The 12,291-nt window shown below is 40.2% G+C and overlaps 1 protein-coding gene across 10 annotated transcripts in view; it reads right to left on the bottom strand.

The window, feature by feature from the left end:
- Positions 1 to 12,291, bottom strand: part of rap1gapb (RAP1 GTPase activating protein b) — a 139,408-nt gene that overhangs the window by 19,906 nt on the left and 107,211 nt on the right. For all 10 annotated transcript variants that reach the window (XM_065955109.1, XM_065955110.1, XM_065955108.1 and 7 more), the window contains 10 exons: positions 11,932 to 12,035; positions 7,717 to 7,795; positions 7,573 to 7,626; positions 5,830 to 5,913; positions 5,641 to 5,741; positions 5,107 to 5,236; positions 1,832 to 1,987; positions 1,613 to 1,684; positions 1,420 to 1,506; positions 347 to 493 (listed from right to left, as the gene is read on the bottom strand). In XM_065955109.1, coding sequence (XP_065811181.1) covers positions 347 to 493; positions 1,420 to 1,506; positions 1,613 to 1,684; positions 1,832 to 1,987; positions 5,107 to 5,236; positions 5,641 to 5,741; positions 5,830 to 5,913; positions 7,573 to 7,626; positions 7,717 to 7,795; positions 11,932 to 12,035 — 1,014 coding nt within the window. The remainder of the gene's footprint in view (positions 1 to 346; positions 494 to 1,419; positions 1,507 to 1,612; positions 1,685 to 1,831; positions 1,988 to 5,106; positions 5,237 to 5,640; positions 5,742 to 5,829; positions 5,914 to 7,572; positions 7,627 to 7,716; positions 7,796 to 11,931; positions 12,036 to 12,291) is intronic.

The raw sequence follows: 12,291 nt of genomic DNA on the forward strand, positions 1-12,291 counted from the left end.
CTAATGGTCATTGATGGAGCACACTCAGTCAGAGCATTTCATACACAAAAGCCGCTCCCCAGTTTCAAAACCACAGCCTCATGCGAAAACACACCGAGTTCAGCAGTCACAGCCAAGTGAGAAAATCAAACGCCACAAGGACTGGTCCTTTGAGATAGAGCAACATTTTCAAGGTTTTGTTTTATGTGTGAATACCCAGAATCCCAGCCAAAACAGGGGGGAGTGCAGGGGGGGGGGGGGGGGGGGGGGAATCCAAAAAAAAGTCTTCAGTAATAACTGTTCTATTGCATGCATGTGCAGGTGCAGATTAAAGGTGCTGCGAGTCAAATGAGGGATGTGACTTTACCTTGAAGGATTCAAAGAAGCCTCCTCCTCCTGCTGCACTGCCCCCGTTCTCCAGCTTATCCTCGTCTCCACCAAGACCCATCATGGATTGGCTGTTTATGTGCAGCTCCTCATACAGAGTCTCCAGCAGGGCTGAACGTGTGCGCTCCTATCAACGAGAGCAAAGTCAGTTTGCACAGGTGCTGAAACTTTATGTTAAATCTGAAATTCATGGATCATTTTAAATTAGAGGTGTCATTGCTAAAAATGATTGAACAGCATCACATCAAGATGATAACACTCGAGCTCAGTTGCCAAAGGGTTGTCGTTTAAGAGTGGTTAGTTTTGATTTGTTTTATTCTCAGATATCATTTTAAATGTGTTCCAGGGTTGCTACAATACAATTTAAGTATTTTTAAGATTTTCTATTAAAGACCCAAACAAAGAGACAAAGAAGGCTGTGTTTTCCATTGTCCCACATTCAAAGGTTTTTTTTTGTTGCTGCATATTTTGCAAGTCGCCTGATATTCACTGTTTAGTTAGTTAGTAATACACTGCAGTAAATGAATGCTGCCTTAAATGACATGATTTGTCACGTGAACAGAGAATCAAAATTGCGAACAACACTTCACTAGGTTTATTTAGGCTAAAATTACTCAAAGTGCCAGCTAAAATTCACAACCTCTTACGTGGAAAAATACTTTGAAAGACATTTTACAACCTTAAAATTAAAAATCTGAATGAATCCTGTGTTCAAATTGTATCATTCCTTTTTCTCAGCATGCGTTATTTTAAGCTGAGGAGCTGCTATTTCAGAGCTGCGGTATATGGTGAGTAAGGGATTACTGCCATTTTGGAGTGCCTTATAGTAATTATATAGTCAATTGTGCATGTGTGTGGGAGTGTATATAGTGCTATGAAGACAGGAATCCAAAGTTACAATGAATCTTTGTTCTCACATGAAATCTCACACAGAATAGAGCCAACAGGATGCACACTGTGGCGAACCAGTGTTTACTCAAGTGTGCACACATCTAAAAACACACATACAAACCACACACAACACGGGCGTTTGAATCATAAATATCCTCTCACCTCGAGCTTGGCAAACTTCTCAGCCTTGTAACAGGCGTACTCTGCATTGATGAGTTTAGTGAAGAGGAACTCACGGAAATCTGGGCCCTGAGAAAAGAAAATAGAGAGACAGAAAGGCAGAGTATATAAAGGTTTATTATGATGTAAGTAGGTAAGGGGAGGGGTGAGTTTGTGGATTTATGCGATTGCTGACCTTTTTGAAGATGGCAGGGTCAGGCAGAGCGGGCCCAAAGAAAGGCACGTCATCCCGCGCTGTCACAGACACCTTGAGGAAAAAACCCGGTGAATATGAAGTGTGATACTTGATGTCACATTTTAAAGCCACACAGAGGACTAAAAAGCTCCTGAATTATGTAATAGTGAATCTAAAATGGGTTTACCAGGAGAAGTGAAGGTGGCCGAGGAGACTGACCTTGTAGGTGACATTGTCCGTACATGCATTTTCCACCTGCACCACTGCATACGCATGCAGGAAGTTGGACTGGATCATGTCTGGGACAAAGGGCGTGTTCTCCTCCTGAAAGACGATGGCTACAATGTCGTTGCCTATGTGCCTCTTTCTCTGCAGCTGCATGGGACAGAAAAACACGACTAACAGGAGCGGAAACATCTCAAATCATCACTTAAAGGGTCAAAAACACAGGCTGAAGTCCCAGGATTACTTCCAGGGAATGAATCTAGTCCCCTGAGAGAGGCTGACATAGCTTTAGTCTGAAGGTTGAACCTTTTTTTCAAAGAAATATGACATTCAAGGTGACACAGCTATCACAAAAAAAAGGAAAGGAAATAGTTTTTTTGTATCTTTCTCTTTATCCATAGACTTCATACACTAAGAATCTACTAATTAAGTTAAAAAGAAATTACTTAATACACATAAAACTGTTTCCCTTATCAGTGTGCATTTTGTTTATCTTAGTTTTTACCCACACTAAGTCAAATAAGATTTGAACTTTCAAAATAGCAATCACTAGTTCACAAGCAATCAATTTAAGTTCAAGCAATACAAAGTTTATGATTCTGTTATTGGCTGTCTGTCAGCAATCCAAACCATTGGAGCCAGGCAATCTCTTTTAAAAGGCTGGATGTTGCAAAGTGTTTCAGGGCCACCTGCTTCCCTTGCTAGAATATAAATGTTGTAACTTTATTGCCTTTTGCTAGGAATCTAATTTAGCAAGCGGAAATCTTCCTTTATCTCTTCTTGTTGAAAAGTATCGAATGAAAAATATGTGTAATAACAACTTTAACTTGTGCTTTTTTTTTTCTGTTCGAAATCTGAAAAACACCCTTTCAGAAATGTTTTTCCTCGGGGCAATCCAACAGTAAAACATTCTGAAATGTTTGTAGATATCAGAATGTCAGCATATTCTGTCCAACTCTTCAAAATTGAAATAGATACTTATTATCACACTCTGCAAACCAAAATCCTTCCACAGCAGCATGGGAATAAAAGCATATATCAGATTCCGCAGACGGATGGTTTAGTGATAAACGGATTCTCAGCGTAGATGGGGGGGGGGGGGACAGACCTCCCATACATACTCCATCTTTAAAGCAACAACATCGATATCATGACAGCAGCACTAGCAGAGAACATTGGTTAGCCTTAGTCAATAATCAGGCTGTTTGACACAAAAGAATCGCCCTCAACAAGCCACTTCACATCTATTGATATCCGCTTTCCTGACCGCCTGAGCAGCACTAAAATGTCTAAAGAGATGATTGATTGTGTGCAAAGTAAATGTTTGCTCTGTGTTTTATAGGTGATTCTTTTCCAGTAAGCAGTCTAATTATTTTACAGTCTGTTAAAGACTGTTTGTTCACATGAGGACAATCTACCATCTGTTTCAGGAACCGGCAAGTTCTCAAAGTAGCATCCAGAAATATTTAGTAAATGGAAAACGTTTTTTTTTTTTTAGTTGAAAGAAAAAAAAAGTAAGAACCCAAAATTAGTTAATGTCTCATATTTTTAATTGTAATGAATGATTTTTGACATATAATTAAGAATTGTAGATGTTTAACTGCAAGAAAAAGCTTTCTTTTGGGGCTTTTATGCCTTTATTTAGAAACAGGACAGTGGATAGAGTCAAAAATTTGGGAAGAGAGAGAGAGTGAGGATTGACATGTGGGATGGAGCCACAAGTTGGACTCAAACCCGGGTCGCCCACTTGGAGGACTAAAGCCTACATACATGGGGTGCATGCAGTAACCACTAGGCTACCGGTGCCCCTACCGGTAAATCATTTTTTGAGGGAACAGTCTCGCTATATGTTAGGATAAAACTCTACAGTATATCTTTGTTAAAATGTCTTTCTACCACAGTAGTAAAAACTGAGTGAGCGAGCATGAATCCATGTGGCTGCAGAGGCAGGGGGAGCAGGTTACTCCAGCATCATCCTGAGCTTATCAGCAGTCAGCCTTTAATATCTCCTCACACTGTCTCTGTGCAGATGGACAACAGGTAGACATTTGATACAAACTCAGCGAGGCTCGACTCAGACCCCTCGAACCTTTTTGAAAACGGTGTCAAACTCAGATCTGACTGGCTGCAACAACTCTGTTTTTTCTGCACTGAAATACAGCAATGCTCCAAAAGCTGCACCTGTTCCTGCCTTCCCCGATGAATCATCCTATGTGTGTGTTGTTTATATCCTCTGTGTCCCTTTATACCTTTGGAGGGTTACTGTGGTAACAAAGTTTAACCTGAGAGGTTGTGCAGGAGAGATCAACTAACAAAGTGACATGACATCGAAAAGGAAGTCTTCAATGCCAGTACTGGAAACTATAATGCCTCTAAAAGCTTGTTTTTTTTAAAAGAAGAAAATAGACTGCTTAGCAAATGCACATCACTATCGCTTACTTCTAATTGGGTTAATTTATCACAGGTGTAGTTCATTCTGGGCAGTATGCTAAGTGTATTAGCTTTTTGTTGAGCATTCCATGAAAAGATCAATACCACTCTCATCTCTGAGCAGTAAATCTGAAGGTACTGTCAGCAGCTCTGTGAGCTTAGCTTTGCCCAAAGACTGCAATCAGTGGGAAACAGCTAGCCGAGATCTGTCCAAAGGAAATAAAAAAATCCTATACACGCACCGCTTAAGCCAACATATAAACAGATTTATCTTTTATGTCTACATGGTTATAAATGTCCGCCTCCTCATTGTTTGCATGAAACATCAATCACTGGTTCCCACTGAATGACAGAGTAAGTATAGACAGAGTGGGGGAAGTATTTGCAAATTGAAAATACTCTAAATAATAAATTTTCCTTAAAACAAAACAATTGGTTAATAGGTCAACATTACAAGAAATGACTCCACTATGTCACAGCAAAGAATATCCTCCTGTGATACTGGAGTAAGTCACACTCTTTCTGTTTCTCAAGTTTCTTTGCATGCGATAGTGAGAAGACCTTCAAGAAGTTCATTTTTAGAAGGAAAAAGGCAGATATGAGGCAGGGATCAGGAATTAAAAATGGCAACTTTTGGTAGTAGGGAGAAAACTCCTGTTCAAATTCATTGACTTTCCAGCCTCTGTGCTGAGTGAGCTGATTTTACAGCCCGACCGTTTAGCTGCTATGGGTATAGTCTGAAACAGGTAGAGGCCTATTCAATTAATTAACTAGGCAAGTACGAGTGCCTTGAAAACACTTAGGTACCCACATGATTAATCATTGGAATGCCACTGTACCTGCTGTGAGTCTCCCTCTGTGTAAGGCAGTTTGGTGGACACATGAAACATAATCTCCTTATTATGGAAACTTGTGTAGACAGATTCCGTCCCTGTTTGACCGTGAGTGACATCCAGCCCACCCCGAAACCTGCAGAGGAAAAGAAAGAGAAGAAGAGAGGGAGGATTTAAGGGCGGAAGCAAAACAATAAAGGGAAGAGGAGAATAAAGGATGAGAAAATGCAAAAAGAGAGGATTTCAGAAAAAAAAAAAAAAACAGGAGGAAAACAGAACAAAGGAGAAGAGCATGCTCTCCATCCATGCTCATCCATCATTGAACGGATGCCAAGAGCAATTCTCCAGCCCACTAAATCACAATGTCAGCTATACCATAAATATCAGGACACTCCAAATCGCCTTTTCAGCGATTCATGTTTAGCCAACGCTGATCAATAGCAGAGTGAATGATGGCCAGTTTTAGACACACACGAGGTGGAGCATAAAAACTATGAATGAACCAAAACTGCTGATGTAGAAGGTGAAAAGTTTCCAAACCCTTTAAAGTCATGAAGCTCGATCTTGTGGCCCAAAATCTCCAAGAACTCGACAAAGGCAGGGCTTTCTTCCATGTTCCCAAACAGCTCCTCCTCTGCCGTCTGCGTAGGAGGAAGAAGATAACACTTTCAGGGGGAAGGACACTTCAACAGCTAAAGATTAAGAGTGTTATCTCAGAAGTGAACTCACCTGGCCAAACCTTTGATAAATTACACCAAACTTAAAGTTGTTGCTGATCACGTGCTCATCAAAGGTGACAATGAGTCTTGATGCCTAAGGATGAGAGGACATGAAGCTTTCAGAGATGTGGTAAGGAAAGTTATATTCAGAAGAGTCAAAACACAGGGCGCTGGTTTAGCTCAGTATGTGGAGATGGCGTCCCATGTACGGAGGCTACAGTCCTTGTCGCACAGGTGGAAGGAGCCAGTCCTAGTCCTGACGCCTTTTGGTGTATGTCTACCCTCTGCCTTTCCACACATTTACTGTCTCTCTATAGCTATCCTTTTGAATACAATCAGAAAGCCACAAAAACATCTGCCACTTTTCTGGAAAAGCTAGAAGACAGAGGTGATGCACAGATGGATTTTTCTAAACTTAATTTCCTATAAAATGCCAGGAAATTGAAATGTATTTGTTATCTTAATATGTACAAGTTAAATTGTTGAGCAAGCTAGCACCATATTGTAGGCTATGCTAACTGCACTACTGTTAAGTTTTTCCTCATAATCCGATGCTAACATTAGCTTCAAGCTTATAAATATCCAGCCACATGGAGCAGTTCATGGACGGAATAAACTCCAAGTGGATTGGTAAAACATCTTACAGCATGTCATGTGAGGCAAGTTAGTGAACAGCCACAAAATCAGATTGATCCAATTGCTCGCAAGTGACGCACACATCTGTTTAAACCCAGACACCAGTTCTATTGTTATTCCTGTCACTCGGGAAGACATGGACGAGGAACGAGTACGAAGCATGGCAGATTGTAACAGAAAACCTTTGATTTTCTTTCACTTTTCTCTCTCAACACAGCTTGCTAGCTAGATAAACAAAGTAGAGATAGTGGTGCACTAATAACATCCATTATCTGTGTTGAGTTGTTGCGCCTCGTGTCAACACCGGAGGAAAACTTCATTTGGCTCACCAGGAGTCATTTATTGATCTGGTGAGTGTTGTGATTTGAGTTAATATCTCCTCAATACAAAAGGACCAAACTACCTTTTCTTCACCTTCAATACAAAAGCCCGATATGTTAACATAATGATGTTTACAAAGAGAAACTCACAGAGCAATGAAGTACATATTTAATAGAGGCGGTGTGGATCACGATCGCCGGATGATGTGTGCTGTGACAGGATATCTAATGCTAGCATGGTGTTCGGACACACTGCCACTTGGAGCTAATGTGAGGAACTAGCTTTTTGTGGATTTTGGCGCCCCCCGGTGGACAAAGCGGATTCAAGATTCAAGATTCAAAGATTCAAAAGATTCAAAATGTTTATTGTCATGTGCACAGGAGGAAACATGTTTCCCTGTACAATGAAATTCTTTCTTTGCTGTCCACAATGAATGCCAACAATAAAATATTAAAATTAAACATAGCCAAATAATAATAAAAACAATAATAATATATACAAATATCCAAAGTAAACATAAGGCAATTTGAAGGCAGTATAGTGCAATAGGCAGTAGAGTGCAGTGCTCTCTTATCTCTTTGCTGATTTTGTTCAGTATATGTGCAAGTTGTGCTTTCTGACAATAGATCTAATTCTGCTTTTGAACAGATATGACTCTTGTGGAAATGTAAACAAAGGCTGTTTCTGCCACATGTTTATCTGACACCTCATTGCTCACATAGAGGTGTCAGTATCACTTCGGTCTGTCTCATAACCTGCTTAAAAAAACCGTATTTAAAACAGTGTTAGTGCTTACCTTTGGGTAGAGGACGGGGTAAAACCTGTCCACGTTTACTTCTTCACAAACAAGCTGGAGGCAGAGAGGCATATTCAGCTATTCTGGTTTAAAATATATATCAAGAGAAAATGTTTTTTATACTTTATACATTGTGTGGTTTACCTTGGCCATCTGAACCACGTTAGGGAACTCAGTAAGGCAGGAAATGGGAATCACATCATGGTAGGTTTTTACCTTTGTGCTGAAAGAAAAGCAGATGCAAAAGTCAGAAAGCTTTTGAATTTAAAGCAGTGGTGCTGCTTAGCATTCAAGGTAGTATATTTCCAGTTCAAAGGGGATCCTATAGATAGCTTTGTGGAGCGGGAGCATAATGGTCTTTACACTTGATGTGTTCGAGCAAAGATTGCCTGTGAGAGAGTCAAATGGTAACGATTACTTTTTCAGGGGGTCACTGCTACATTTGAGTGTTACAGTAAACAACACGGTCCACAACACATCCACTGAGTGTTTCAAAGAGATCTGGAAAAAAACAGGGTAGACAATAGCTGCATTATTGAGCCGCTCATAATTACTTAATAACGAGAAAAGAATCGTATCTGGACAAATGCAACGCTCCTAAATGTGGGAGGACAGTTAACCAGCTCATTGTTTTTGCAAAACTGTTCACATCTGTGATCAAACAATACAATAGCCACAGATCTCCACTACACTGTAAAAATTGGGTAATTAAAAAAAAAAACGCACAATGCGGAGAGAAGCCCGTCCTTCCCTGAAATCTGCTTGTCTGTCTGTTCAATAGTTTTGCAGCCGTAAGAAGGCGCAGTAAGCCTGGTATAGCTTCGGCTTTCTGCACAGATTGTGTGTTTGGAGCTGTACTTAAAAAAATATACTCTGTATTTAAAGAGTTTGGAGGATGGCTTCTGTTTTTAGCCTTCCCAGGACTGAAAGCAAAAGAGGAGAGGAAGTTAGCAGATTTGAAATTTGTGTTTACCAGCCTCAATATGACGCATGTCCAGCCAATTACTGTATATCGTAGAAAGTTAGCTGTACTCTCAGGGCAAAGAGGCACATTATTAACTGTGTGCTTAAAGGCCATCATTCTCACTCACTCTGTTATCTTTATGTGTAAAAGTGGATCTTGGATGCTCTCAGTCACTGTCTTCCTTTTTTGATGTGTTTAGAGAGGTCCACACATGTCTCAGATGCATCTGTTAGTACTCATTTTAATGTTTTCTCTTGTGGAACGAATATGTGATCAAAACAGCCAACAGGGTCCTTTAACAAAAGTAATTTTCCCACCTGTCAGGTTTGTGGGTAATGTAGATCATGTAGAACAGGGCTATTCAACTCTATTGTTCAGGGGACCACATTTTCAGAAAGCTAAGGACCCGGGGGCTAGACAAGCGAGCACACCACAGCAGTACGATGTGCGAAAGCCGTTTTCCCAATCAACAACACGAGCTTGGGATAGGCTGCGAGCACCGGACCAAAGATTTTCTATTAAACAGGAGTGCTGTGCTGGTTTTCAAACTTTACTGTGGCAACAATGACAGACATTCAAAAGTTTTCTTAGTCATTTATTTTTTAACTGTAAATAGAAGTGATCTGCGGTCAAGTCTGATGTCATCCGTGGGCCAAAGTTGGCCCCTGGGCCGCCAGTTGAATAGGCCTAATGTAGAATGTACGTCATGGTTTTAGCTAAAATAAGACCCATAAGAACCAATAAGACACAGAACAACGGTTTTGCTTTCACCTTTGCTGAGGCTAATACATGCTGAAAACATCTGAACATTTCCCAACACAGTCCGGGTCGGCTGCATGTGTGACACAAACAGACATATTTTTCACCCCAATTTGATCTGAACTTTTTGTCCTTCCTGCCATTGTAGCTCATATGACACAGATCATCTCCCAGTGTGAGGTGCATTTGTGAATGGATGAAAACATCAGGTCCTATATGTCCTGGAATTATCTAGAAAATGTTCATTGAGGAGTTTGTGTGTGACAAGAGAAATGAGAGTTGGCCAATTCAAACATCTATTTCCTAACAGTTTCAGAGCTAATTGGTTGTAGAGAGCCTTCACAGGACGATTAAAAAAAGAATATGACTAATCATGTAGATCTCTTACAGATGCTTTAAATATGGACTGAGTGAGTCAGTGCCTGTGACTACACGCAGAGGTGACTGAGTTTGATGGGGTGACTGTGGGCTGTGTCCGCACACTGGAAAACATCACAGTGTGAAGACTGATGTGGGCTGAGTGACTGATACCTCCTGATATACTCACCCACTCTGAAGCTCCATTAACAAAGACAGAGAGTGGCTATTAAAACATGGAGTGGAGTCTCTCAATGCTAAAATTAATTCACAGGTTACATAACGCCTCTCTCTCTCTCCACCTCGTCTGTCTTTAGACTAAAGAGAAGGAGGATCTGAGTGAGTGAGCAAGAGTGCGTGTGACGCTAATGAGTGGGAGGCTTTACACTCGAACTGCCGGGATGAATAGAGCGCTGATTGTGGAGTACTTTGTGGCACAGTTTGTCTATTTTTTCAAAGTCAAATTGAAAATTGGACAGGCTTGCGTGTTTATGTTGAATCATACAAATAGTTCAAACTTTTTCTAATTAGTACAGATGCACTAATGGTGGAAATCAGGACTGGTATGGATACTGATGTTTAAAATAACAACTTTGCCAAATGCTGATTTTTGACACTGATGTGTTCTTCAGGACTTCTTTGTAATGTATCGTGTCTGTTTTTAAAAGTTCTATGCAATTGGTTGCATTTAAATGTTATGAGTAGCCCCTCGTCTTGAAATGTCACTCGAGCATGTCTTACAAACTGCATGTCACTGATCTTTATCAGAGGCGGTCTAAGACTCCCAAGCTGCCGACATTTTTCTTTCACATTTGACCATAAAAACAAATCAGAACAGCTACTGAGATTGGTGCATGCCACATCATTTGAAGATGGCCCTATGTATTTTTAACAGTTCTGATATCAGCTAACACTGACGTTTAAACAATACATCAGTGCTTCCCCACTAGCCCGACCGATAATATCGGCCAATATTAGCATATCCAGTTACTATCTGTATCGGCTAATTTTCATTTGAGTATCATTGTTTTACACTAGCAGTTGTCTTTCACTAGCAGAGCATGCTATATGGATTACAACAAGCATTATTATTCTCCAGAGTCTCAAGTGGTGACGCATGTACATGCGCAGTTACTTTTCAGTTGAGTGACCATCTTGTCTTCATTTTACATCTTTTCCACAAGTGTTTGATAACTGCATTTTAGGGCTCAATGCAGAAAATGTTTACATCTATCTCTATCTCTAAAGATTGAACATAGATCTAAGAAAGATATTGACCGATATATCGGCGTCTATTTTTTTCTTCTTAATATCCATATCGGTATCGGCCCCAAAAGTTCCATATTGGTCGGGCCCTAGTTATAGCACAACTCAGCACAATAACTTACTACCTCAGAAGATGGAATGTTTCAGGGGTTCGGCTTTTAGAATTTAGTTTTGGAAGGAGCTACAGAGCTTTGCAAGTGACTTAGTTCACAACATAACTTCTGAAAAATCATCATCTGAAAACCCTGGTGGTATCTTGACAGAGAGGACAGATCGGGTGTTTACTTCTGAAGTAGAGAGCTGCAGACCTGACTTTGGCACACTAGTCTGGGGGCTGTGAGCTGAGCTACCCTTAGCTCATCAGTGGGTGCAAAACCGAATTCAAGGTGAGGAATCTTTTAGTGTTGGAACAAGTAGTCTCCCCCTCAAAAAAAAACTGACACACATTTCAGAAACAGTTCTTTGAGTTGCTGGAAATTTCAAGAGAACAGAAGTCAGCCAGTCAGTCACAAAAGTTGCAGTCCTTGGACACTGAGACAATACAAAAGAAGCAGCAGACTGAATTCATTTTAAATTGAAAATGAAATTGATGAGAAAATGTATTGAACGCTCTTTGACTGCAGAGTTTGGTCTGCTTATTGTCAGCAGTTCATCTCCAAGACAACCTGTGAGAATTGAGGCTCTTTCTAGTGCAAAAAAAGCCCCCATCTTTATCTATTCAGAGATGTTAACCATTTGTGAAAATGCTTGCATGGAATAGTGTTATTAGGGGAATTATAATATAATAAAAATATAAATATAAAAATTATTTATATGAGGAAAATCACCTCAATATATATTTTTTTGCAGCCAGGGTTGTTGCAGAGAAACAGAAACAAAGGAACATGGAGGACAGGGAGAGAACAATTGCAAGAGATAAGGCAAAAGAGAGAAGTCTGATTGGAAAGACAGTAGCCTGACAAAATGCACAAATGCTAGAAAAAGCAGAGATAAAGGAAGTAGGGAATTGTTACCGAAGCATCAAGCGCAGATGCTCTTGATCCCCGATGACATCGTACTTCATGGAAAAGACCAAGTGTCCCAGAGCAGCATCTATGGTGTAATAATTAAAGTGTTCCTGAGGGCAGATAAGCAGAAGAAGGTTTAATGCAAGGATGAATCCTCATCCAGCTCCTGACAATGGCTGACACAATAATAATTAAAAACAGCGAGGAATACATTAAAAATGTACATTGGTGGAGACACTGACAGTCTTTTAATTAAGGTGAGGCATGCTAATTCCCCTTGAGGAAAATGTTTGAAATTATGGGTCAGTGAATTTCAAAACCCCCTTTTTTTATCTGCTTGTATGTAGAGGATTTATTATCTTTACA

This window comes from Labrus bergylta, chromosome 5 (genome assembly GCF_963930695.1).
Source record: "Labrus bergylta chromosome 5, fLabBer1.1, whole genome shotgun sequence".
Lineage (NCBI taxonomy): Eukaryota > Metazoa > Chordata > Actinopteri > Labriformes > Labridae > Labrus > Labrus bergylta.